We start from the raw sequence: 27908 nt of genomic DNA, 5'->3' as shown, positions 1-27908 counted from the left end.
GGTTACGTAAAGATTTTTTGAGGCTGCCTCCGCTTTCACATTTTCCGCTTTGGTACTGACATGAATCTATGTCTACTGTGTGAAGTTCATCTCTTGAGTGTTCAATGCACAAAGTATTTGATTGCAAGAAACAATTTACAAAGTAATACAGCATAGAACTTGCAACAGAACATTGAAAAACTAAGTTCACAAATACCAAAAACATTCATAAAAAGTTTGTCAGTAAGCACATCGATCTTAATGAGATGCAATTGCCTTAAGGTTGCATAATGTGCCCCACATGATCTCTGTTGTATGAGCAACATCCTGTTAGAGCATTTGAGGTGCTACAAATTAATTTAACAATTCACTTCTAGACTTCCCCTTCTGCACAGAACTTAGAATCCCTTGAAACTATATGTCTGACTGCAAATTTAGAGGCTTTGATTTTCTTGTTTTTGTAGGCAATGTTTACAAGTTCCAGACTGGTTCACGATTTCATGCAATATTATGGCATAAGCATTTGGATGATGCATGCAAAAGCAGCAAGCCTCAGGTAAGGTTGTGAAACTTATTGCTACTCACTTTTTCATACTTTCCAGAAGATACTAGAAAAGATACCTCTTTTCAGTTTATGTGCATAATAGACAGACATAATTCTTCATTTTTTACATTGATCCAATTCTTGAATAGGAGGAATCAAAATAATAAACTACAGAATTCCTACCAAATCAGAATTGGTGCAGGTCTAGTTGTAGGTTTGGTTACCTTAGCAATATATAACATGTACACTCAACCGCTTCAAGTGAGGTGACCCCGTTTCTGCTTCAGAACGGCCTTTCTCATGGACAAATGAAAAATGCTAGCATTTACTCCACTGACTGCATTTTCAAGTGCCACTGAAGGAGGAGTCCTGTAAAATGCTGGTTTTGTCCTTTATATAGCAGCTTCATTCTTCTCCTGAGGGAAATGTTAATTCTTAAAAGGATTTCCAAAGGTGATATTCATAGGATGCTGATCCATACAGGACCTAGAACAGGATGCAGACCTAGAATCTTCTTTACACACACACATCCCCGTCCATGCATGCTGGTGACTTCTTTGAATACTTTGGAGGATACTTTGAATACTTTGGTCCATGAATAGAAAAATCATTTGAGCCTTTCAGTTAAGGCTTAGCCCCCTTTTGGGCTTCTTTTGGACTGATAACACTGTTCACATTGGATAGTGATTAGCCCACTCTGTTCTGTAACCTTGCAGTTTCCCAGTGCCATAATAGACTTAGAAGTATGGTGCTGCTCAACAACTTGCATTCTCTTCCAGATACCTGCTAATCTAATGTCATTCGAGTAATTTGGTCTCCCACCTGGTATGACTTCAAGTGCCAAACTGAAGAAACAGGCTGTTGTTTTCTAAGGAGGAAGAGGAGAATGGTTTCTCTGATATGAGCTATCCACAAATACTTCAGCACTTTTCTGTGTAACTTGAAAGTTATTCTGACGCAGCTTTTAAAAGCAGAAAGTGAATGCTGCCCTATAGGACCAGATGTAGTCTCATGTATGGAGTGAAAGCAGACAGTTAGGTGGACAGAAGATTAATCCTGACTCCTGGGGGATTATAGAGCCCTCCACTTTTTGTGGTCGAAGACTGCCATGAACTGATGTTTGATCACAAACTGAGCATCATATCTTCTGCCTATTCTTTTTTTAAACAGTCCTTTTTATTGTTAAGCTGCTTTGTGTGACTGAAGAATATTTGGCCCATGTTGGGTTTCAGTTCTTTCTAATGCACAGAATGATTCACAGTGTTAACTTGCTGCAAAGTGTCAATTAGAATAGAAAATTGTGGAATAACATTTTTATAATCTAAGTGCACTGAGTTGCTTGTCAATGCGGCTGCCTCAGATTTTGTATCAAAACTCTGGACAATCCTGATGTTCACATTTGAGCTATTTGGTAAAAAATGTATTTTGGCACAGGACACTTGGTTTTCTTTTCATTCAGTTACGTTACTCAGAAATGCCGTGACACTGGGTTTTAGGCTATGTTGTGCTAAAGGTTTTATTCTCTTACTAGTGGCCTAGTTGCTACAAGTTTGGGTTTTTCTTCAGTCTGAATGTAGTTCATCTTGAATCCCTTGGTACAGCAGCACAGGTAATCAGGTGTTATGGTATCATGTGGCCCTGGCTCCTCAGAATGATTCTGTATCGTCATTTCTATTCTGCCTTTCTGTGGGTGACTCAGCTCCACTCCATTCCAGTACATGACATATAATACTAGCACATGGTACTGCTAGTGTGAAGTCATGATGGCAGTGTAAGCTAGGGAAGAAATTCTGACAGTGGAGCAGGTACAAAGCCTCCACATGACCTGTGTTGTTAAACATAGGTCAACTGTAACTTTTATTTTAAGTGTTCGTGTTACAATCCTGAGAATGAAACCTAACACAAACCAACTTTTTAAGAAAACCAATTCCTGATAACAAATCATTTAGATCCTGGGACATGTGAATGTGTATGTAAAGTTGACAGAGTTTCTTTGATAGGTCAGGACTTGTGTGAAAAGAGTGGTAATGCAAAATATATTTATACCTTCTTTCTCCTTCTTTTCTACATTAAGACAGCTTTAAGGTAGGAAAAACACCAATATGTGGAAGGCAGAGCATACAGTGCCATTAGAGACAGCACAGCAGCGTTTGAATGTGGTAAAATCCTGCCACCAGTAAATGACTTCAGACCGTTAGGATATGATATAATCTAAATTATTCTGCACCTGCAGACTTTTGTGATTAGTTACCAATGAAATTATTCATGCAGATGTGTTACGTGGACTGCCATTTCAATGAATGTGCCACCTATGACCATGTATATTCTGTGTTACTAGCACGCACAGGGTTTGAACTATGTGACCAAAATGATGATACACTAACCAAAACAGAACTGTTAAAGTGAAGAGGTTTTTTAAAATTACTTTATTACCAGCTCTTTCCCTCTCAAAGGGAATAACCTGATGTGTCTTAAATATAAGATAAATTTAAAATTGAATACTTATTGGCATGAAATGTATATAACCTACAAGCATGTAAATACCTTCTAATTTTTAATGTGATGTAGTGGATTGAACACCAGTGAGGACTCATGACATTTTTTTCCAGCATATTGCAATGGAGATAAATGAATAGATGTTTTAACAACTTTCAGTTACGTTCAACAGGCTTTCCTTGAAAAGAACAATAACTGATGACTGATGAAGTAGTAATAGAATGAGTCTGTACGCATTCAGAATTTAATGGCTTTTAGAATATAAGGATCTCAAAAAAATATGTTACTGTACGTACAACAGGTAGTGTTCTGGCCTTCAAAAATGTACATCTGCCCAGAATTACAAGTTGTAAGTTACAAAAAGGTCCATTTACACTTGCTTGTAAAACAGATTCCCATCTAGAAAGGAAACATCTTTGCCAGAAACCATGAAGAGCCCCAAAACAGTGTGGTACGATTAAAAGCAATATTTATGAATTATTTTATATCCAGTCATTTGATCACTGACAAAAGATGAGTCTGTGAGAAATTACACCCACCAATCCTATTCAATCCGCGATCTCAAATCCTGCTCAAAACTTTGGAATTTGGAAATATGTCAAAGGTAACTTGAATTTCTTCACACTGCTATGAATGTATGCAGCATTAGATAAAAGAAAGATGAACACAGGAAGTAATAGTTTTACATACACAGTAGTTGAGCGTAATGTCTTTTTAGTATAGCACAATTGTGAAATTGCTGCATGATATTAAAAAAATTCAGAATGATGGCAATGTAAGAATATTATTAAAATTTCTTAAACCAGTTTTAAATGTGGTTTGGTACCATTTGCTCTTGGGTGGCACTTTTACTACTAATTGAAAGCTACTATTGAAATACATGTTGCATACCAGTACTGAGTAATCGGCATTTTCACAGAAATTGTCACAAACTGTACAAGTTTTCATCTGTCAAAGAGAGTAACAGCCATAGTTGTTTAAAAATAAACATCTCAGAATTACTGTTTTCAGAATTGTGAAGATATAAAAATGTATGTAGGCAATATTAGTAATCTATTAATGTTCAATTTTGATGTAATTCAGTGCCAAAATGTTTGTTTTTCCAAATAGCACTAAAACGAGGCAAACAAAGTAGTTTTCAAATTGCAACTTACTTGTCACATTGTAATGTAAACCGATTTCAACATTTTGGTTTGTGTGAAAACTGTTGCACTAAAACAACTGTTTTGGCTGTATTTTCCAGCAGTCCACTGCATGCCATTTGTGTAAGGATTCTTTCTATAATTCTTGTGAACTGTCTCACCCATAATAACCTTGACGTTGGAATCTAGGTTTTTGGCAAAGTATTTTGTTACCTCAGTCTTGTATCAAGTTGCTGTATTTTTCCGTTTGTTACATTGATAAGGATTGTTTCACTAATTAAATACTTTAATGTAAAAAAAAATTGTTTACTTGAACAGCAGTTGCACTGGGTTGTAAGTTTAAAAATGCACACAGGATGTATGCTGTTAAAAATAAAAAATTCTGAAAAAGAATAGTTGAGGTATAGAAAGCACATTTTAGCTCAAAGGCAACAGGCATGTTTTATTTGTTAGTGAATGGTAATGGAGTTGAACAGACTTTATAGGTTGCACTAGGTATGTAACTGATGGCAATGGTAATTTGCACTACTGACACTAGTAATAGTTGTTGTGGTATTTCCATAGCTGTGATCTATTACTATGGACATTTGTTAATCAAATTCTGACAATACACCAGACCTTTCCTTGGGGAAAATGTAAAGAAAAAAGAAGTAAAATTTTACACCTCTCAGTAGACCTCAGATGTGAGAGCAAGTCAGATAGGCATATTAGGAAAGATCAAAACATACATTTGGCATCAACTGAACCATAGTTGAGCGTAAGAAAGCTGATTCCCCAGAAGGCTGTGCTGCCATTCAGCGGGATCTCAACCGGCTTGAGAGTTGAGCAGAGAGGAACCTCATGAGGTTCAACAAGTGCAGAGTCCTGCATCTGGGAAGGAACAACCCCATGCACTGGTACAGGCTGGGGGTTGAACTGCTGAAGAGCAGCTCTGCAGAGAGAGACCTGGGAGTCCTGATTGATAATAAACTAAACATGAGCGAGCACTGTGCCCTCGTGGCCAAGAAGGCCAATGGCATTCTGGGATGCATCAAGAAGAGTGTGGGCAGCAGGTCAAGGGAGGTTCTTCTCGCTCTCTACTCTGCCCTGGTGAGGCCTCATCTGGAGTCCTGTGTCCAGTTGTGGGCTCCTCAGCTCAAGAGGGACAGGGAAGTGCTGGAGAGAGGCCAGCGCAGGGCCACCAAGATGATCAGGAGAATGGAACATCTTTCATATGAGGAAAGGCTGCGGGACCTGGGGCTGTTTAGTCTGGAGAAGAGGAGACTGAGGGGGGATCTTATTAACATTTATAAATATCTAAAGGGTGGGTGTCAGGAGGTTGGGACATCCCTTTTTTCTATAGTAGCCAGCAACAGGACAAGGGGTGATGGGATGAAGCTGGAACACAAAATGTTCCCCTTAAACATAAGAAAAAAACTATTTCACCTTGGAGTCTCCTTCCTTGGAGGTCTTCAAGACCCACCTGGACATGTTCCTATGTGACCCGATCTAGGTGAACCTGCTTCTGCAGGGGGGGTGGACTGGATGATCTCTAAAGATCCCTTCCAACCCCTACCATTCTATGATTCTTTTGTAAATCTTTCTCAGGAGCTAATTTCTTTGTCTGTGATTTAAAGTAAATGGGCCAAGTGATTCCATTGTGTCTTTAAGTGAACTCCTTAGTATCTCTTCTTACCTGTTTCTGAACTTCATTGTTCTGTTCTGTCTTTACTAGGCAGAATAAACAGAAATGCTCAGGGGGATACTTGTCAATGTATTTCAGGATATTTTTTGAAGTGTTCAAACATTCTTTTCTCTCTGTTTTTTTAACAGTTAATGTAGCCACTAAGGTAAGCTGTGCTAGGAAGCAGGGACATATCAGTACAAAGTCCAATTGTCAATGGCCTGGTTGCTTCTGCCAGTTGTTTACACAAATTCATGAAAGATCAGCTTAGACACAGCTCTTGCTTGACTCTCTTTCATTTTGGTAGACTCCTGATAGCACGATAGAAGCCAGGAGAAAAGGTCTTCTCGAATGGAGATTCCACTGAAGAAACTTCAAGGTAAGTATAGAAGTTTGGAATCACCTCCGTCTTGGAGCCAACACAGGTTCTTTAGAAAAGGAGAAGAGGACTCTAGACATGAGCACAAACCATTTGGAAACTCCATAGTGCCCGGGGCAAGTTCAGGCAGTTCTAACATTGTGGTACAGTTCTACAAAAGTAAATGTGAAGTCTTACAAGTGACAGACTTTGTTTCTAATAACTCTTTGGTTTGTCACGGTGATAGTGATTTGGGGTTGGTGTGTTTGGCTTGGTTGAGTTCTTGTACCTCAGTTGAAAAGGAAGTACCTTTTTTAAAGCGTTTGTCAAGGCCCTGTGGGTACTAAATGCCCTAATGAACAGCCCCACCTGGGACTCCCATGCCCACTGTCCACAGGCCCATTTAAGCTCAGCTCTGGGCCCCCAGTCCCTACCTGAGCCATGCTGTTAGAGGTGCAGGCTCACCCTGTGTTGACCCTGTGGATCCAAGCTCTGACCTGGACTCCTGGTTCAGATTTGGCCCTGCCTTGTCTCCACAGACCTGCCCGGCAGCTGCTGGGCCTGCCCTGGCCTGGGGGCTGACTTCCTGCTCAGACTTGTTGAATCACAGAATCTCAAGGGCTGGAAAGGACCTTGGAAGATCATCTAGTCCAAACCACTTGCCAGAGCAGGACCACCTAGAATCCTATGGACTTGCTGGGTGGTCTAGACTGGGAGGTTGAACTTGGCCGTGGTCTCAAGCGTCGTCAAACCTGCTTGCCTCACTCAGGTACTGAGCAACTGGGCTTTGACTGACAATGCGTATATAGTGCCAGTTGTCTTCTTCCCCTCAGGTCCCAGCTGCTTGGTTGCTTGCGGAGCTGCCACAGCCCTTGCTGCTCTCTGATACATTCTGTGTGATTGCCTCTGCAGTGAGAAATGGAGGCATCTGCAGCTGCTCTGAATTCTACGCCTGGTTTATGCCTTTTCTGAAGGAAAGAAAGAGGAGAGAGACAGAAAGGTGTTTTCCCCTAGCAAGTATACTAAACATTTCTAAAACTGCACCATGGATTTTGCAAAAGCAGATGTGTGGAGAGAGAGGATGAGGAAAGAGTGGGCTGCCATATGCAGGAAGATAAAACAGTGACAGAATGGTGATTAGAGGTTGCTTAACCTCAAAGTAGGTTGTTTATTTAGAAGAGTCACACTTTGTTTTTTGTTTAAATAGAAGGCAAAAAGTATATCAGATAAATACATGAGAATGAAGCTGCTGCCTAGCTGTTGCTTCACGTTGATAATTTTGTACAAGTCTAAAGTACCTTCACTTGTTTTTTCTGCCAAGGTTTCCTTTCTAGTATCTATGTATTAGTTGCAGTCACCAAAGAAGAATGTGCCACTAATACTATATATTGTCATTACAACCTAAAGAACTTTTAGTACAATTAAATAAAACCCATAAGAAATGCAAGATGGCAGTATGTTATCTGCTTTGTTGTGGTTTATACCACAAAGTATTTCATTTCCTTTTGAATTATGGAAATGCAAGTTATTAGTGTAGGGAAATTACTAAATTTCCTCATTAGGAAAACACAGTTGGCAGATAAATTTAACTGACAATATACTGTTTAATAAGAAACTTTCTTGCTCACAGGATATCCACAGACAACTAGTTAAAATTTTGTTATTGCAGACTTTTCTAGTTCACACACTAAAACTGTGAGACTTCTTGAGACTTTAAGATTTACAGTCAAGTGGCTACAGAATTTGCCTGAACGTTCTCTAGAAGTGACTGTGTGTACACTGCAGCCCTTGCTGCTCAAGTGCTTAACAACTTGAATCTGCTCAGGAAAAAATAAACAAGAAGCTTGTGGTGCTTTTAGGGCAGGGTCCCTCTTAACTTTTAAAAAGGATTAGAGGTGAGAGCTTTAAAATTGCTAACAGGAGTAAACTGGCAGTTACTTTTCTATGTTACAATTCAGATGAATACAAGGTATGTTAATGAGAAGAGATAAGCAAGTCTGAAAAGCTTATATGCTTGTTACTTCCACCTCTCCCTTACCCCCAACTGACTTCTTTTGAAGTGAACACCAAGCATAAATTCCTTTTGGAATTAACTACAGTAAGGACTTGATAAATAATATTTCTTAAATTTCAAGGAAATTTAACAGCATACCTATTTGAAAATGTTGATCTAGTGATTCAGCTGGTAAAGTGGGCTGTTAATGAAAATCAAAATTTTCAATATTGAACTGAGACGAGTCAACATGTGGTAAAGGGAAATTGATATTAGTCATGTAATAGACTGTTCTGCTTAGTATCAAAGTTACTGATTCCTGAGCTTAGCTTAGTTATTTTACTTGGATAAAAATATGTATAAAGATGATGTTGAAGAACTTCTAAGGTAGGTAAAAATTGTATGTTTCTTCTGTGGATTTATTTTTTTTAATAATGTTTTTCTGTGACTGTGCTGACACATGATGGTAGAGAAACTCGCAAATGTAAATAACAGTAAAAATTGTTGCGGATTTTTTATTGTTCCCCTTGAGGTGAACTAAGCACACATTTGTGTGCTAACTATAGAGAGATTTAATGAACAATGCAATGGGCAGAATCCCACCACCATTAGCAAGTCTACAGAGAGTCTGCATATGTGACAGGAGTCAACGCATATGTACTTGCATGAGCACTGATCCTGTGAGCAGGCTCCTTCCTCAGTGCAGCACTGTATATGCCAGTTATGCTGGCCCAAGGTGACTCCTAAGCACTTCTACACACTTGATCAATTTTACGCAACAGTTACTGCGGCATTTCTTTTCAGCAAGGGAGAGTTTTTTTCCAAATCGTTCGTTAGGCCTTCTTGCCCTCAATACCAGATCGTTCCTTAGTCACGAATTAACCATTGCTGAGTAGGTACAATTTCAATTTCCCCTTCAAAATACTTAAGCTATAATCTAGCCACCTCTGCCATTTCCCTTTTTCCTTCTAAGACATCTAAAGATGTGCATCTTTCCATAGAAATAAAAGTTATTTAAAATAAAAATTGCGAGCACTACACTATTGAGAGGGGTTTTTTTGTAAATAGCCTATAAATCCGGCAAACCCAATTTCCCTCTGAAAATAAAGTATGTTATTCTTTTGTATGTCTCCCCACCCAGTTTACTCCTCCCATTTAAGTTAGTGTTTATGTTGGTCATTAAAACAGGTACACTGGCCAATCTAGTGTTGACTCAAGTGATATTGACTCACTATTTCAGTTACTTGCTGTGGTAGATGAAAGGTTGCTGTGATTAAATACCTTTTTTTTTTGTCTCACAATTGTGCACACAATTGCTGTGTTGATTTTTGTGTCACTGTAAAGTAAAAGGGATAATCTTAACAGAGAAACTAACCCGAAACCTCCTATGAAAAACACAAGGAACTATTTAAGATTAGACCGCTGAAACACATTAGGTTGCAGTTGATCTAATGGGAAGTATTTAAATCCTGGTCTATAGAGGAAAAGGATCATCTATCATTCTCCCAGTTAACAAATATGACCGTTGAGAGGCTGTGGTATATAAACATCAATTGAAGAGTATATCATTCAATTAGGCCAAAGTTGTTTATGTGAGAAAATGAAAGAACAAAGTGAGCTGATTTGCTGTTCAGGAAGCTAACCAAGTCACGGGATTTCCCACAGACAGTACTAGTATAATTGTAGAGGAAGCAGATGTTGGGGAACAAGCAAGGTTACAAGGTCTCCCATTTCAGTGGAAGCACAAGGCAGAATTGGAGCACTGGAAAGCATGAAGTGTTAGACAAAGAAGCTTAAAGCTGTAAGTAAATACACTGACGTTTGATTCCTCTTACGTTCAGGAGGACATGATTTTGTGCATTCTGGTGAAATACCAAGATTGCACATAATAAACATGAACTCCGTTATTTTTATGTAACAAATGTAAAATTCTGAGGTGTTGTCTTAAATATTCCAGGCAAAACTAGTGACAGTGTTTTATAAAGCTTCACTAGAACAGTTATTAATTGCAAGGCTTTCAGTGTTTTGTGTTTCTTGAGCTCTGATATACCTTGCTGTAAAATGTCGTCTTCCTGTTTCTCCTCTATGCTGTAAACGTATTGACCTAAAGGGGCAAATAAAGTCCAGAGCTGCTAAGATATTTTAAAGGACCTCTTTTAAAGAAGAGCGCTATTTTTCAGTTTCAGAGCACACTATTTTCTTCAGTAACAGACCATAGTGATACTAGAAGCAGTAAAAACAATGATTATTCACTCAACATTAGAATGTCATCTTACGTAATGGGAGGCTTTACCAACATAGGTTCATTTGAACAAAGGACAGTACAAAGCAGTACAATAAGTATATCTTAATACTCTGTAATCTTTTTTTGGAAGGACTGTTTCTGGTGAAAATTACTGCTCTGACAATAGTTGAGATGCTGCATTTTTTTGGTAACTCCCATCTCAGCTAGAAAAAGAGAAATTTAGCAGTTTTAAGTTTTAGTTTTAGTTCAGTGCATGTCGTCAGCTAATGGTTTCAGTCTGTGGCTTTCAAAGGCACATGCTGGAACCCAAAATCATATTTCATATTTAGGAACTGATGCCATCCCTTTCTTGGAAAATTTGGGTCTCAGCTCAAGATGAAGGGCATAAATGGGATGAAGGTTAGCATCCCATAGAGGTTTCCAGAAACTAAACAATTCTTTGAGGAGAAGACACTAAGTTATTTAAATAGACTCTGTATACAATTTCTGTGTCTCTACAGTTTTTATAGGCTTCTTTATGTAAAAGGGACTTGTTTCTTCATTGTCTCTGTCTGTAAAATTTTACTCACAGTCATTGTTCATGCCCAAGGAGGCCTCTGGTTTCTAATAATGCTAATTTACATTACTCCAGATGAGGTTAATAATGCTTTTGGCATGCTAAAACTACTCGTTACTCTTAGTCTAAAAATAAGGTAATAGGATGACTTTACATTGGCCAATGTGGGTAACATATGCATACAAAATTTATGAAGAGAAACCATATTAAAAGTTTGTTTACACATAGTTAAAAATGGAAAACAGATTGTTTCACCTAGAAGATGAGACTTGCAAGGAAACGTTTGAGCGAATTTCCTACTTTTTGTAACTTGCAGGTAAAACTAAGATGGAGACTTCTGTGCAAAGGGATACACAGGAATTACTCTCTTTTTACACTCATTAGAAAGTAGAAGTGATCCAAAAGAAAGGAGTGGGTAAATGAGAGTGTTTGTCATGAGTGGATTTTAACATTAGTTCTTTATTGCAGGAAGAGACTACTAGGTTTTTTTCTAGTATTTCTTAGATCTTAAAAATGCAATTTTCATGTAAATTTCCTAAAACTAATTTAACAAGAAATTTTAAAGGCATATTGCTACCTAGTATATCAGTCTACTGATTTTTGCACTTAGCATCTACACAAAAGAAAAAAAAAAGGATGCCGTCTTTCCATAAATAAATATGACATTAATGATAAGGAACTTTATTAGTGCTTTGTTTCCTCTCACTCTTTAGATAAATTGTCCCATCTCTTATGCAGTAAATCATTCTCCCTATAAAACTTTGTATCCAGATTGTCTCATTTTCTCCATCTTCTCCTGTATTTGAAGTTTGGACCCATAAAATACTCTAATTTTACTTCAGTTAAGCCGCTGTCCTCTGTCCTGTGTCATGCCTCTCGATCTTCAGACTTACTCCAATCTCTGTGAAGAATTTTGTTGATTTCTTCCAAGACAGCACTGACGGCTAAATCCCACCTTGAACTGACTATTTTTCCATGCTCTTGTTGGCTTCTTTTTCTTTTGATTGTTTGGGGTTTTTTTTTCCCCTGAAATTTTCTGTAAGCATTTTTCTGTCCAGTTCCTATGTAATACTCCTACAAAAAACTCCACTTGTTCTTTAATTTTCTAACTGTTTCTAATAGTTAATAATTTTAAATGGTTTTCAATTAAAAAATAGGATTAAGATCTTTGATGAAGCTGATAACTGATGATGCAGCACTACTTTTCTATATATTGTAATCTATGCAAATTTCTCTTGCAAGGTTCTGCTTAGCTACTAGTGAGCTAATGATAAACAGCATATTTGAAATTTATTAATTAATTGAGGAGTTGATATTAGAAGTATTTACAGCTTATGAGAAGACATCTGCAGAACCAAGTAACTTCAAAGCTTTGTAAGCATATTAGAAATACTATTCTGCACATGCAGTGTAACCTTAAAATCAGTGAATACCAATATCTGCATGAAAGGGGAAGATGTACAGCTTACATGACAATTTGCAGAGAGCACCTCAAGATTTTAACTTTATAGAATGATCATTAAATATAATTCAAAATAAATTCTTACATTTTATGAGGCAAAAACTGAAAAAGAACAGTACAGCAACATCTTTGATTTGCAAATTGCATCAGGCAGCAGTATTTTCATCTAGTACTCTGATGTCAGAATAGTTCAGATAAGATCCAACATATGCAAAAGAAGACAGATCACCTACAAATGATACAGACAATTGTTGTGATGTGTTGTGGTGTCACATTATATCACACCCTCATGGCTGCTCATAGAGTAAAGCAAGGTGTGCTTTTGTTTTAATTTGCCTTCCATCTGCTCTGTGGTTTAACCATGCGTAAATACCAAGCTAAAATTATATACTGAAAATCTTCACTTTGTAGTCTAATTTTGGTAACATTTTGGAGACTCTGAAATTTCCATGGCATGGTTAAAAAGTTTAATAGTGCATGTGGCCCCAGTGAAGGGTCACAACATTAACACAAAGTTCTACTAAAATCAGCTGCTAATTTAGAACTATGGTCTGAGTCTTGACAACTTCAGTGTCAAAAGCAATTTAGATTCAAGGTAATGTCAGCCACAATGTAAAATCTCACTTAAACTAATCTCTCCCAACTGAAAAGATTGTTCTTTTCAGACCTCTTTTCCTAGACAACGTCGAATATTATAGGATCCTACTAGGCTTTCTTAGTTACTTGGTAATTAGGACACTGAGAGATGGTGACAGGATTACTCCTACCCAATACAAAAGAATACAGTTTGAATTTGTCTTCACAGCATCTTTTTTAGGAAGAAGAGAGGAATGGATAACGCTGTAGCTTTACAAGCTTCTCAGAATACCAAAAGATAAAAAATGTAGGTTTTCACTAACATAAAATTTCTTCCAGGCATCAAAGTGATTCAAATTACACTATATTATACTATATTAGTATACTACAGCTAGAACTGTTGCACTGGGCCGAACTGTAGAGTAAGCTAATAAAGTTTGGAATGAGATGTAAAAGAATCTCACTTTTTTTTCCAAACCTGTATGAAAAGTCAGGTTTCATACTAAAGTCTGAAGTATCAAAACAGTAACTCTTGGGTTTAAAAGAATACAGATCAATACAAAATATGATTTCCTTTTTGGCAATTACTGAAAGTGTGCTTTTCTGTGTGTTTGTTTTGTTTTATAGAGAAAGTGAATAGAAGACTGAGCGTAAAGTTCTGTTAAGTTCCAAATTGTGAAATTCGGCAATGATACACTGTGGCAAAAAAAATACTTGTGCTGTTCTTGCATGTATTTTTATAAGTATTTTATTTTACTCCTGGAAAAATCCTCAAATACAGAATAGCATAACTAGAAAAATCTTCCCACCAGCAACAACTTCCAGTTCAGCAGGTCCGCTTTGCAAGGGGAAACCTGCTCAAAATGTAATAACAGCACTAAAAGACAACAAGACTTTTATTATATCTCCATACTTCGACAACAGAGAAAGCAAAGTCACCCGTGTGATTGGGATTGTTCACCATGAAGATGTAAAACAACTACACTGCTGGTTTTGCTGTCAGCCTGATGGAAAGATATACATATCAAAAGCAGAAATTGATGTTCATTCAGATAGATTTGGATTTCCCTATGGCACAGCAGATATAGTTTGTTTGGAACCCAAAAACTGTGATCCAACACATGTGTCAATTCATCAGTCTCCACATGGAAATATTGACCAGCTGCCAAGGTTTGAAATTAAAAACCGCAAGGCTGAAACCTTTTCTGTTGACTTCACTGTATGCATCTCCACCATGTTTGGAAATTACAACAATGTCTTGCAGTTTATACAGAGTATGGAAATGTACAAGATTCTTGGGGTAGAGAAAGTGGTGATCTATAAGAACAACTGCAGTCACCTGATGGAGAAAGTCTTAAAGTTTTATATGGAAGAAGGAATTGTAGAGGTAATTCACTGGCCAATTAACTCATACCTGAAGGTTTCTTCTAAATGGCACTTTGCACAAGATGGAACGCACATTGGCTACTATGGACAAATCACAGCTCTAAATGACTGTGTATACCGTAACATGCAGAGGAGCAAGTTTGTGGTTCTTAATGATGCTGATGAAATAATTCTTCCCCTTAAGCACCCAGACTGGAAAACAATGATGAGCAGCCTCCAGGAGCAAAACCCAGGGACTGGCATTTTCCTCTTTGAGAACCATATCTTCCCCAGAACTGTATCTACTGACATGTTCAACATTTCCTCCTGGAATACTGTGCCAGGTGTTAATATATTACAGCATGTTCACAGAGAGCCTGACAGAAAAACTGTTTTCAATCCCAGGAAAATGATAGTAGATCCACGGAAGGTGATTCAGACTTCGGTCCACTCTGTCCTACGTGCTTATGGGAACAGTGTGAATGTTCCCATGGACATTGCTCTCATTTATCACTGTCGGGTGCCCCTTCAAGGAAACCTTCCTAGAGAATCCCTCATAAGGGATACAACGCTGTGGAGATACAACTCGTCATTAATCATGAATGTTAACAAGGTGCTACATCAAACTATACTGCAAGGTCAAAAGTGAAACCTTGGTTATAAGGAGGGAATGTGGAGAGCTACCTGTACTGTGGGCAGGCAGAGAATAGAATTTAAAAGTTATATTAAAATCGCTTCCATGTGAAGTTTACATCTTTTAGAGGTTTAAGAGAACAGCCCTTTTATGTTCTGTAAATGCATTGGATTCATCAACTGAATCAAGGTATCTAGGGAAAAGATTTTCCAAACTGAAAAAAATATTTATTTGTTCCAAGAATAGTGGTTGAAGCCTCAGTTCACTGTTTTCTCAAGGGGTGTGCACATGGTTTGGAAGAACCCGATGACATTTTTATCATTTGTTTGCTGGAAAGTGGTGTGATATACTTCTTATCAGAGGTACATCCCTCTGTAGCTATAATATATGTCTGTCTCTGAATTGTGTTGGGTAGGCTATAATTGTAATTGCACTAATGAAATTTAAAAGTGTTGTGATAGGCATTTAATGTTATGTTCTCCCCAACAACAAATGCACTGTGTCGTTAAGATCACCTATTACTCACAGGAAAAAAAATGTAAATTATTGCCTTCAAGAGGAGAGAGGAATCCCACAATAGAACGAATACAAATGCCAACCTTGTATTTTGTTGCAGGAGTGATTCAACAAAAAATTGCCATCTCTGAAAAGTACTGGTGTCAATGACTGGATCTGATTATTATGTAATTTTCTAATTTTCCTTTTTTTTTAAACATCGGTTTTAATTTTGAAAATAGAATGGCTTCCTAGTGTGCCTCCACCCACGTTAATTAAACGAGCTGTCAGCTAAATGCTGGGGGGTCGAGTCGAGCCACCTCCTCCAGCAAGGCACAGCACTACTGTAGTTTTTGTTTAGCGCCTGTGTCGTCTGTGCCGTTCCTCCCGGTGCTGTGTGCGGGAGGCTCTCGCTGGAGCACGGCACGTGGACCAGAGTGAACGGCGCTACCGGAGTCGCTGGCTGCGGTGCGGAGGAACCTGACCTTGCTCCCCAGGACCGGCGGCCATGCTCCGTTGCTGCCCTGCCTCACCTCGCGGTCTTGCGCGGGGTGTCCCCGACATAAGTGCTTGGGGTGCCTGCGGCGGCAGCGACTGCAATTCGTCCGGAGCGACCCGAGGCGCGGGGCTGCCCTGGAGAGAGCCGCGGCCGCGCTTCGAGAGTACTACCGGTCCTGGGGATCGTGGCTCGCCATGGGGTCCCCGCTGCTCGTTGGACAGCACCCCGAGGCCGCACTCAGCGCGCAGCCACTGCCCGGTGGCCCTCACGGACTGCCGGCACCCAGCAGCGAGCGCACGGGGCGGCCCCAGAACGGCCCCGTACGCCGAGGCTGCAGCTGAGGCCGGCGGCGCGTGGGTGTGCGCGACCGGCTCCGCGGCTTGTAGGGGCTCTTCTGGACGTACGGCCCGCGGGTCTCCCCACGCCGCTCGCTCTCCCGCCCGCAGCTACCGCCTCCTTTCTAGGCTACAGGTGCCATCGGGCTCCCCGCTTACCCTCGGTACGCAGCGGCGGAAGGCCCTGGCGCGGCCGGCACACGGGCAGTGCCACAGCTGCCGCAGAGGAAGCGCGGAGCGGGCGCGAGGGCTCCAGGAGCGCCGGCGCAGCTCTCGCGGTCGGGCCCGCGCGGGGCTGCGGCGGCGGAAGCGTCGCTGCGTCCCGCGCACCGGGAGCGGCGAACCCGCGAGACGGGAGAAGCCGAGGGACAGGCTCGTTGCTTGTCGGTATATGGTATATTTATCTGGTCAAACTTCTGGCATTAAGGAGAATATCAGGCTGCGGCTCCTGCTTAGGATTGTGTAACTGGCATCACTTGCAGAAGAGGCTCCAGAGGCTTGGGATCTTATTTCCGCTCGAGAAATAGCAAATAAGATGGTGGTCAGCTGTAGCAATGTTTTTTTGGGTACCGATGCTAACTGCTAAACGGTAAGTTAAAAGTGTATGTTAATTGTGCGACCCTGTTTTTGAAGCCCCTATCTGAATACACTCCAAGCCTGGTATTTAGTTTTAGATTTAAAGAATGCGTAACTCTTCGAAAGAGTAGCATTGGTGTGTATTGTGAGTTAACACTGGTAGGCAGCTAAACACCACACAGCTATTTACTCACTGCCTGCCCCACAGTGGGATGGAGAAGCAAATCAGAAGGGCAAAAGTGAGAAAACTCGTGCATTGAAAGACAATTTAAGAGGTAAAGCAGAGCTGCACATGCAAGCAAAACAAATTAAGAATTTATTCACTGCTTCTGATCAGCAGACAGGTTTTTATGTATTTTCAGGAAAGCAGGGCTTCATCACGGGGTAACGGTGACACAAGAAGACAAATGCCATAATGCTGCATGTCTTCCTCTCTCTCATACCCCCAGCTTTTATTGTTCAGCACAGCATCATATGGTATCGAATAGGTCAGTGTGATTTAGCAGTGCGAGCTGCATCCCTTGCAGACTTCTTGTGCTGCCCTACTCCTGGGACAGGGAGGAGGGAAATAATTAGAAACAGAGAAGGCCTTGATGCTGTGTAAGTGTAGTCAATGATAGCTAAAATATCAATGTTTTAAGCATTGTTTTGGTCACAAATCCAAAAGACAGCATCCTGCACACTGCTAAGAATAAAATTAACTCTGTCCCAGATAAATATAGTGACAAAGACAAAAAGTTGAAATAACTATCTTTTAAATGTTGTCATGCAATTTTTATTTTGCCTGATCTCATTATTTTTCAAAGGATACAAAGTCTAAATGTTTACAGTTGGAGAAATTTGTCTTAGGGATATACAGCAGATTATAATGAAGAAGTTTTGAATGTGCGGGAAAATGTGTGGTTTATCAGTTCTAATGGCACAAATTTGAGTTTATGGCAACACTTCATATTGGTCTGTCTTAGCTTCTTTATATGTAGAAATGGCCAGCTTCATTTTTTAGAACAGTGTTTTACAAGTAGTGTAATAATACTGCCCTCGGTTCAATCCTTCAGTATGCTTCTGACTTTGAACTGTGTAAGAGAGAAGGGACACTGGTGTTTAAAGAGTCTTTCTGAAAAAGATGGCTTAGCAACAGGCAATCTAGATAAAGATGGTAAATTATTTTTAATCTTTAGAATTAAAATTTTTATTTACCAGTGGTTTGTTTTGTTACTTTTGGCAAAAAACATAAAACAGAGTATAGAGAATAAATTTTCCCATTAATAATACACTAATAAGGCTTTTTGTTAGTGGTGGCTTTTTAGTTCAACCCTGGGTAAACCAAGGATTGGGCTGTTTATTGTTCCTGTACTGAATCTAATACTGCATATTAACATCCGAAAGTTTGCAGTCACCTCTTGTCAGTTTCTCCCTATACTTACCATAGTTTGGGAGATTAGGTAGTAAGCTGGTTATCAAAAATTAAACTCAGTGTAGACGTTGCAAAGGTACTGAAATGAGCTGCATAAAAGGTCTTCAGCTGTCTCAGGACAAAGAAAACAGATTAGAAGGAAAGGCCAAATGTAATGGTTTAAGCCCAGCCAGAAACAAAGAAGCACACAGCCATTCAGTTACTCCTCCAGCCGCCCATGGGATGGGGAAGAGAATCAAGGTAAAACCTCGTAGCCTGAGATAAGGACAGTTTAATAGGACAATATAAGGAGAGAAAAAACAATACTACTAATAATGAATACCTAAAGTGAGTGATGGACAGTGCAGTTGCTCACCATCAGCAAACGGAGACTAAGCCCATTCGTGAGGTTCAGTCCCTCCTCCCTTGGCCAAGTCCCCCACTTATATACTGAGCATGACATCATATTGCATATCTGTTTAGCTAGTTCAGATCAGCTATCCTGTCTGGACCTCTCCCAACTTCTTGTGAAAATTAAATCTATCCCAGCCAAACCCAGGACAGGCAGAATGCGGAAAACATGTTGGGAAGAATAGTAATGAGCTAGGAACAGCTCTTGAAGTTAATTAGAATTTTGTTCCACCTTTCCGTAAGAACAATGCTAACTGTGGAAGTTAAAGAAAGATGATGGAAAAGAATGTCTTAAAATAGAAGTTGTAGAGCAAAGGTGAAAACAAATTCCAGTTGGCAGTTGATAGTGATTTCCATTCCACAATTCTAGGAAGCCAGACAAGCTATAGAAGAACCTGTAATGTGTGTTTAATAAAGACATCATGAATGTAGTGTAAAATGTAGGAAAAGAAAGCATGAGTGGTTTAGAAAGTCGGCAAAAGAAGAGATTACTTAAGTAGATGCAGGTTTGTAAGTGGCATACAAAGTTTTACAGTAAATTTTAGAAAAATTATGGCAAAAGAAATACGGAGAAATGTGATTATTTTGAGCAACCTGATCTGGTGAAATATCGTTGCCCACAGCAGGGGAGTTGGAACTAAATGCCCTGTAGAGGTCTTGTCCAATCCAAACCATTTAATGAATCTATGAATCTAACTGGGACGAGATCTCTTCATTATGACCTTGCTGCAGAAGAAAACACATTGTGTAACTGCACTTGGCTGAAAAACTGGGTAGTTGTGTTAATCTCTGGCTGATGACAAGCTCAGATATATCTGTGCAATGTGATGCATCTGCAAATGTACCGTCCTAGCATATGTTAAGAAAGAAAATTTCCAACAATTATGAGGGCTTATTGCTGCCATGTACAAATGGACAAGGAACAGATATTTACAGTCTCCAGTACTGGAGATTAATTGAAATTGGGCCAACTGCACGGAAGCAACTGGTTAAAGAAGAGCGTTTCTTGTGAGATGGTATTCAGACAGCCTATCGTGTTTAATAGAACAGTAGGAAATATGAAGACCAGGAGGTGATATGACTGCAGTCCACAAACGCAATAGGAAAGAGGGAATGCTCTTTTCTATTAAGGGAAATAACTGAAAAAGAACATCTGGTGCAAAGTAGCCATTGATACCATTGGCTAAATGTAGTATTAGAGCAAATCTAATGGGGTGCAAATCTAATTGGGATGCATCCTAGAGAGCTGGCTGATGTGATCACTAAGCCTCTCTCTATCATTTTTGAACAATCATGGAGGACAGGTGAGGTGCCTGAGGACTGGAGAAAGGCCAATGTCACGGCAGTCTTCAAAAAGGGCAGGAAGGCCGACCCAGGAAACTACAGGCCGGTCAGCCTCACCTCCATCCCTGGAAAAGTGATGGAACAACTCATCCTGAATGTTACCACTGAACATATGATGGTTATCAGGGGGAGTCAACATGGCTTCACAAAGGGGAAATCCTGTTTGACCAACCTGATATCCTTCTATGAGTGCATAACCAGCTGGCTAGATGAGGGGAGAGCAGCGGATGTCATCTACCTTGACTTCAGCAAGGCTTTTGACACTGTCTCCCACAACATCCTCATCAGAAAGCTCAGGCAGTGTGGCTTGGATGAGTGGACAGTGAGGTGGATTGAGAGCTGGCTGAATGACAGAGCCCAGAGGGTGGTGATCAATGGCACGGAGTCGAGTTGGAGGCCTGTGACCAGTGGAGTTCCACAGGGATCGATTCTGGGGCCAGTCTTGTTCAACACCTTCATCAACGACCTGGATGAGGGGACAGTTGATTACACCAAACGGGGAGGACTGGCTGATTCCCCAGAGGCGGTGCTGCCATTCAGCGGGATCTCAACCAGCTTGAGAGTTGGGCAGAGAGGAACCTCCTGAGGTTCAACAAGGACAAGTGCACAGTCCTGCATCTGGGAAGGAACCCCACACACCAGTACAGGCTAGGGGTCGAACTGCTGAAGAACAGCTCTGCAGAGAGAGACCTGGGAGTCCTGATTGATAATAAACTAAATATGAGGCAGCACTGTGCCCTCGTGGCCAAGAAGGCCAATGGCATCCTGGGATGCATCAAGAAGAGTGTGGCCAGCAGATCGAGGGAGGTTCTTCTCGCTCTCTACTCTGCCCTGGTGAGGCCTCATCTGGAGTCCTGTGTCCAGTTGTGGGCTCCTCAACTCAAGAAGGGCAGGGAAGTACTGGAGAGAGTCCAGCGCAGGGAATAGAGCATCTTTCATACGAGGAAAGGCTGCGGGACCTGGGGCTGTTTAGTCTAGAGGAGACTGAGGGGAGATCTTATTAACATTTATAAATATCTAAAGGGTGGTTGTCAGGAGGTTGGGACATCTCTTTTTTCTGTAGTAGCCAGCAACAGGACAAGGGGTGATGGGATGAAGCTGGAACACAAAAAGTTCCACTTAAACATAAGAAAAAACTATTTCCCTGTGAGGGTGACAGAGCAGTGGAACAGGCTGCCCAGAGGGGTTGTGGAGGCTCCTTCCTTGGAGGTCTTCAAGACCCGCCTGGACATGTTCCTATCCAACCTGATCTAGGTGACCCTGCTTCTGCAGGGGGGTTGGGCTAGATGATCTGTGAAGGTCCCTTCCAACCCCTACCATTCTATGATTCTATGAAATCTGCATAATTTGTGTCAAGTTCTCTTGAAGACCAATAGGAATAAAATGACATAAAACTGTAAAGAATTATTGTTGCTATTATAAAATATTGTCTTTAAAATATGCTAGAGTATATTTGAAGTTAAAATTTGCCAAGTACTCTATAGTGAGGAAATATAAATGCAACGTTCCTAATCAATCCAACTTTTTATCTTTTCCAACTACATATCTGTGGAGGATGAAAATTAATGAATCACGTGTTGGGAAATCCATTAATTTCACCCCTCAAATAATTTCATATTTATTTTCTTTAAGAGTTTGTGTTCTGGTGTGTTTTGAGTTCTATATTTTTTCTTTTTCTCTGCTTCTAGAACCTGCTGGTGTTTCAGATCTCTTGCAATTCCTTATCAGAACCTGTATTTGCCTGTTTATATTAGGTGTGTAGTATGTTACTGAAGAAATGATTGCCCAAGAAATGCAGATATACAGTGTATTTTTCTAGTTCTCTTTAAATATGTGTGTGAACTGCAGGATTAATTTCCAGAAGGAAGCTTAGGTAGCCTTAAAAACAAATCACCTGAGTGCCTAAGTTTGATTTGCTTCAACAACTCCACATTCAATTTTGTAGTTGAAGTTAAGTCCTTGTGAGGCAACTGTATACTTTGCTCAAGAGAAGGAAAACTTGTTTTTCTGGTAGGTGTGGCTGCTGTTGCTGACTAATATTAAAGAACACCAACCATCTGAAATAAAATGTGTTGGCAAGTGTCTTAGCTATCGTACCAGCATTTTTTTCCTCATTCTTTTTCTATATTGAACAATTATTGCATTTTATCTTAAAGATATTTGTTTTCATCTGGTTAGAATAAACAATCTGTAGATTACACCTTAGCAAAAAATAAATGGAGGATTGAACAGAACTTCAATCAGCTGGCTGCTTTAAAAGGTACCTTTTTCCTCTCTGATGTTCATTGTTTAAAACATAGTTGAAAGGGTGTATTTTTAAATTATTATTTAATTTTTATTTTAAAAAAACAGGTGATAAATTAGTTGTATTTTTTAATATTGGATAATTTTGAGACTTCTTTAGTAAAACCTATTTATTCTGTAAAAAGATAATTTTAAGTCATAAATAGACAAGAATGTGGAAAAAATGTTAAATGTGACCTACTCTGTGTTGTAAGAATGCTAAAATATATAGCGACCTGGGGATAAGAATGCTACAGGGAGAATTTTTGTCTAACTTCAGAACGTTTAATAAAAAGACTTTGAAAATTTGAGTCCTTCTCAGTCACAAATCTCCAGCAGAAGTTGTATGACCGTAGCAACTTCATACCATGTGTTTGCAGTTCTACTCTAAATTACAAGGACTTCTGGAGGGGAATTCTGCTTTTCAGAGATGGAAGCGTCAGTGCTTGCTGCTGCTGCTGTTCTGCTTTGTGCCTAGTATGATGTAATGAGATTTCTGGTGCCCTATGACTTTTCTGGTCTGTAAAGCAATTTCTTGGTAGCTCGGAAAGGCTACTATAAAGTGTATTGGCATTGGGCATTTTAAAATGGGACATTTTAAAGAGTATGTTGTGACCACAGTTCCTGTTATTTTGCTTTTTCAGAAAAGAGTATTGCACGTTGTTCTGAAGGTGTGGGCAATTATTTTTTTGACTAAACTGAGAGTCACAAGATTGATTGCTGTATTCAGAAGCCAGTGTTTGCTGGGTGAAAAATACTGTTTAAGAGGAAAACCAGACTCTAGGGGAATTTTTCAAGCCAAGCAAGTTGCAGGTGAATTTATGCACTTTCAAAGTTACAAAGCTGCTGAGTGTGATATCTGGATCAAAACTTTGGATTTGGGTTCTTTTAATTTTGTATCTTTCTTATTTTGCTTTGAAAATGCTAGTTTTCTGTTCCATCATGAAGCGTGATTGAGAGGTTCTCAAAATAATCTACCATGTGAGAAATGCAAAAAAAAAAAAGTATGCAATATAGGTTTAATTATTATTTTAGAATAAACTCTGCCATGTTTTGTATTAACCCGATTCATTCTCTATATGTGTAATTTATGTATCAGCCCCTAACTTGTCTGAGAAGTCTGGTTGAGGGCTTTTTTCATGTAAAATTTACATATAGACTGTGTACAGGGGAAAAAACCCCCAAAACCAAGCTTTTGTTTTCCTTTTAAAATGACTAATTATTTAATTAGATTTTCTAAGATTTTGGTCATAGAAAGTACTGAATACTTGCTCCTTCTTCTCCTGTATACAGACCTCTATTTTATTCTCTCACAGAAACCTCCATGTACAGAAACTGTTTCATACATCTGACATACAGAATGCCATGTGCGGTATCATCCATACCATTAAAGGCGTGTTCTGTGATTTCATCATAGAAGCACAGTAGCTGGATCTCTGATTAAATCCATGAACAGTGGTAGAGATTTGTCTCTCATCTAGTTTATGAAATTCTTAAATGGTGATCACAAATCAATATTACCTCATGCTACATCTTTTTTTTTCCTGCAGATGCAGCAGCATAAACTGCAAGGACAAAGAAATTTGCATCCACATTTCAATATATTCAAAATGTTGCGTGGTGAGAAAAAATCTTGGTTTGCAGCTGCTGTGTGTGTTATTGTTGTAACTTCAACGATCACACTTTCATATATTAGGTTACAGAGACTTTCTCACCTGCCAAAAATAATTCAAGAAGGTAGCAGATGTAGAGGAAAAATAATCAATAGCACAATAACAGCACTAAAAGACAACAAGACTTTTATTATATCTCCATACTTCGACAACAGAGAAAGCAAAGTCACCCGTGTGATTGGGATTGTTCACCATGAAGATGTAAAACAACTACACTGCTGGTTCTGCTGTCAGCCTGATGGAAAGATATACATATCAAAAGCAGAAATTGATGTTCATTCAGATAGATTTGGATTTCCCTATGGCACAGCAGATATAGTTTGTTTGGAACCCAAAAACTGTGATCCAACACATGTGTCAATTCATCAGTCTCCACATGGAAATATTGACCAGCTGCCAAGGTTTGAAATTAAAAACCGCAAGGCTGAAACCTTTTCTGTTGACTTCACTGTATGCATCTCCACCATGTTTGGAAATTACAACAATGTTTTGCAGTTTATACAGAGTATGGAAATGTACAAGATTCTTGGGGTAGAGAAAGTGGTGATCTATAAGAACAACTGCAGTCACCTGATGGAGAAAGTCTTAAAGTTTTATATGGAAGAAGGAATTGTAGAGGTAATTCACTGGCCAATTAACTCATACCTGAAGGTTTCTTCTAAATGGCACTTTGCACAAGATGGAACGCACATTGGCTACTATGGACAAATCACAGCTCTAAATGACTGTGTATACCGTAACATGCAGAGGAGCAAGTTTGTGGTTCTTAATGATGCTGATGAAATAATTCTTCCCCTTAAGCACCCAGACTGGAAAACAATGATGAGCAGCCTCCAGGAGCAAAACCCAGGGACTGGCATTTTCCTCTTTGAGAACCATATCTTCCCCAGAACTGTATCTACTGACATGTTCAACATTTCCTCCTGGAATACTGTGCCAGGTGTTAATATATTACAGCATGTTCACAGAGAGCCTGACAGAAAAGATACAATCAATCCCAGGAAAATGATAGTAGATCCACGGAAGGTGATTCAGACTTCGGTCCACTCTGTCCTACGTGCTTATGGGAACAGTGTGAATGTTCCCATGGACATTGCTCTCATTTATCACTGTCGGGTGCCCCTTCAAGGAAACCTTCCTAGAGAATCCCTCATAAGGGATACAACGCTGTGGAGATACAACTCGTCATTAATCATGAATGTTAACAAGGTGCTACATCAAACTATACTGCAAGGTCAAAAGTGAAACCTTGGTTATAAGGAGGGAATGTGGAGAGCTACCTGTACTGTGGGCAGGCAGAGAATAGAATTTAAAAGTTATATTAAAATTGCTTCCATGTGAAGTTTACATCTTTTAGAGGTTTAAGAGAACAGCCCTTTTATGTACTGTGCAAATGTAAATGCATTTAACTTATTACATGAGACATGGTATTTTGTAAGAGTACACAGTGATTAAGTGCCAATAAAGAGTTGGGTTGTTGAGGTAAAGTCTCTACTGCAGGTTTTTCAGATGTGAGAGTTGATAGGGAGAAGATAGCTCTTTTGAATGGCTATAACTAGCATTATGCAGGGCCTAGGAAGTGACCATGCAGAAATTAGAAAGCTAATGTACCCATTTTTCAGCTTTCTCTCATTTTCTTTTCCCATCTTCATATATTGTTTAGCTAGTACAATGATTTTGTAAACTACTTGAAGAAGAAGTTAATTGATTTTTTTTTTCTTGTATCTCTGAAGTACTTGGTGGATAAAAAAACACAGCTGTGATTAGAGGTGTCTATTAAAAGTGGCTTGGGACAGCATCTCACAGATGAAGACCTTTATTGGCATTAACAATAAATTACAGAGGAAAACACACCAGCTGTAGCACTGTAACTGTCACTTGTTTGAGATATTTCTTTGTAATGGAAATGAGAATTCTTAGCAGATCGCTGAGTCATTCAATGATACCAAGGATCAATGCAGATGGTATTACTTCTGGAAAAATATTTTTTTTCATCATTAAAAAAAAAAGTATTTCCCAGCTGGTTCACATAATGCACAAATTAATACACAGTTTTCAATCTATGTATAAAAAATACAACTGCTATAATTAGTAACTTTTGGTTTTAATTCTTGCAGTTTTTATGTCACTATTTGGATAAAAAAATGCATATGTAGCACCTTGAGTTAAAGATAAACAAATAAATAGTGAAAATAATTGAGCAAAATCTACCAGTTTAAATTGTAAAAAAAATTAAGGTAGTGCATCGTAACACTAAACATAGCAGTTTGAGTTTTTGCTGATTCAAATGACTGTTTAATTGTATTTTTTAATGGTTTAAGGAGAAGAGTGATCCCTGTTTTGTTACCCACAGCTGTTCTGAATTACTTAAGCAGTAAGTGCTGAGTCCTGTTAGAAAGCTTTAGAACAAAGGCCAGTGATACAGGTTGGTGTTGAAGAAAGAGATTGTTGTGAACTGAAAAAAAAGGCTATTTTCAGGTGGAAAGATGAATAGAGGAACCACTATTTATGATACATAGCACTTGTATGTGTGTGTTTTTTTTTTTTCCTGGGACCTTGAAGCCTCATAGCAAACTGTTTCTTTATTCATGGAAAGGAAGCATCAGGTGGATTTTAGTCCTTTGTGATGGGTAAGTTGAAATATGTTGCTCACTTATGTAAGTGTTAATGGTACAGAAGCTGTGTCTTTTCCAACCTCTATCTAAAAACACTGCCAGATAGTTGCTAACTTCTGCTAAAAAGTCATATGGAAAGTAAAGCAAAGAACATTTGCTCACTGTAACTTAACAATTTTTGACAATTTTTTTCCTGTTTGCTAAGTCCCCAAAGCTATGTGCATTGTACTGATGTGGCAAGATATTAGAACCTTCTCATGATAGGACATCTGGTGGCAGTGATACTGTGACGTGTGTGAGAGAGTTAAGTGTGTGTGTGTGAGAACAGGTATGCTTTTTAAATTTTTGTGGTATTGTCATGTTTTCATTCCTTCATCTGTTTTGTGGTGGCATATATCTGTGCTCTGTCATTAGTGAATTGACATCATTAGCTAGCAAATGTCCATGTGAAACTTTTATGTGAGAGGCTTCAAGAGATAGTCTATAAATAACCATTAGCCACTAACTATGTTTATAGTAATCATAACCTGCTTCACAATAAGTGGAAACTATTCATAAAACCAAAAGGGAAGAAGAACAGTGTAGTGTGTATTGGATGCTATTCTGCTTGCATTCTCTGGGACAATGCAGAAAAAGAGAATTTTAGAGTTCTTAATATGTTTAAAATTTTCTGCAACTTGTGGAATACTTGTGGTAGAATCCCTTTCCAGGAATCACTTCATGGCTTTTAACAAACTATAGCATTTGCTTTACAGTAGCAACAGCATCTCCCACAGTCTCTATCAACAATCTGTGTCAGCTGTATTAACATCAAAGGTGCCTGCTGCAGTAGTACTGTTTTGCTTGGCAAGAGGTCCATTTGGAATTTTAGATATGTAGATTAGAAAAGGACATCTGCAAGTCCAATTTCCTGCTCAAAGCAGGGTAAGGTGGCATGGTTTCCTTGAACTTTATCTGGGTAAACCGAACACACAATGACTCTGGGCAGCCTTTTTGAGTCTTTAACTACCCTCATGATGGGAAGAGCTAGTTGGAATTTCTCTTGCAGTTTGTGACCGTGGGCCCTTGTCCTATTGCATGATACTGAGTCTAACTCTGTCTTCTCTATACCTTCTTGTTAAGATAGCTGGAGACAGTAATAGTGCCCACCCCCCATGATCACTAACACCTTCCCTTCCCCCATCATTCTCTCTGGAAGGCTGAACTAATTTCTCAGCCATCTTGTGCTTCATCTCTGCAGCCTGTCATAGGACTTGCTGCAGCGTGTCAGT

General features: G+C 39.3%; 3 protein-coding genes across 9 annotated transcripts in view; all 3 read left to right on the top strand.

The window, feature by feature from the left end:
- RALGPS1 (Ral GEF with PH domain and SH3 binding motif 1) overlaps window positions 1-4485 on the top strand; it is a 76635-nt gene extending 72150 nt beyond the window's left edge. For all 4 annotated transcript variants that reach the window (XM_062011816.1, XM_062011818.1, XM_062011815.1 and 1 more), the window contains 2 exons: window positions 444-535; window positions 1303-4485. In XM_062011816.1, coding sequence (XP_061867800.1) covers window positions 444-535; window positions 1303-1332 — 122 coding nt within the window. In that variant the 3' untranslated portion in view covers window positions 1333-4485. The remainder of the gene's footprint in view (window positions 1-443; window positions 536-1302) is intronic.
- Window positions 4486-9861: 5376 nt separating this feature from the next.
- On the top strand, window positions 9862-15857 carry LOC133627255 (uncharacterized). Its single transcript, XM_062011347.1, has 2 exons — window positions 9862-9976; window positions 13642-15857. Exon 2 carries the CDS (start codon window positions 13703-13705, stop codon window positions 15026-15028), a length of 1326 nt encoding a protein of 441 aa, XP_061867331.1. The 5' UTR covers window positions 9862-9976; window positions 13642-13702; the 3' UTR covers window positions 15029-15857.
- Window positions 15858-16773: 916 nt separating this feature from the next.
- On the top strand, window positions 16774-27877 carry LOC104562776 (uncharacterized). 4 transcript variants are annotated; one of them, XM_062011342.1, is made up of 3 exons: window positions 20413-22326; window positions 22994-23162; window positions 23900-27877. In XM_062011342.1, the coding sequence occupies exon 3, from the start codon at window positions 23900-23902 to the stop codon at window positions 25265-25267; it is 1368 nt and encodes a 455-aa protein (XP_061867326.1). In that variant the 5' UTR covers window positions 20413-22326; window positions 22994-23162; the 3' UTR covers window positions 25268-27877. The 4 variants fall into 4 exon arrangements, with proteins under 4 accessions (XP_061867327.1, XP_061867326.1, XP_061867324.1 ...); XM_062011343.1 differs by lacking the exons at window positions 20413-22326; window positions 22994-23162 and adding an exon at window positions 16774-16931; XM_062011340.1 differs by lacking the exon at window positions 22994-23162.
- The last annotated feature ends 31 nt before the right edge of the window (window positions 27878-27908 follow it).

The sequence above is a fragment of the Colius striatus genome, chromosome 19, assembly GCF_028858725.1.
Source record: "Colius striatus isolate bColStr4 chromosome 19, bColStr4.1.hap1, whole genome shotgun sequence".
In the NCBI taxonomy this organism is placed as follows: Eukaryota; Metazoa; Chordata; class Aves; order Coliiformes; family Coliidae; genus Colius; species Colius striatus.
Note: the sequence above shows the minus strand (reverse complement) of the source record. Positions and strands in the feature narration are given on the sequence as shown.

Bases quoted from the DNA above. Each gene is read 5' to 3' on its own strand.
- LOC104562776 (XM_062011343.1), top strand. From the start codon at position 23,900: ATGCAGCAGCATAAACTGCAAGGACAAAGAAATTTGCATCCACATTTC.
- LOC133627255 (XM_062011347.1), top strand. From the start codon at position 13,703: ATGATACACTGTGGCAAAAAAAATACTTGTGCTGTTCTTGCATGTATT.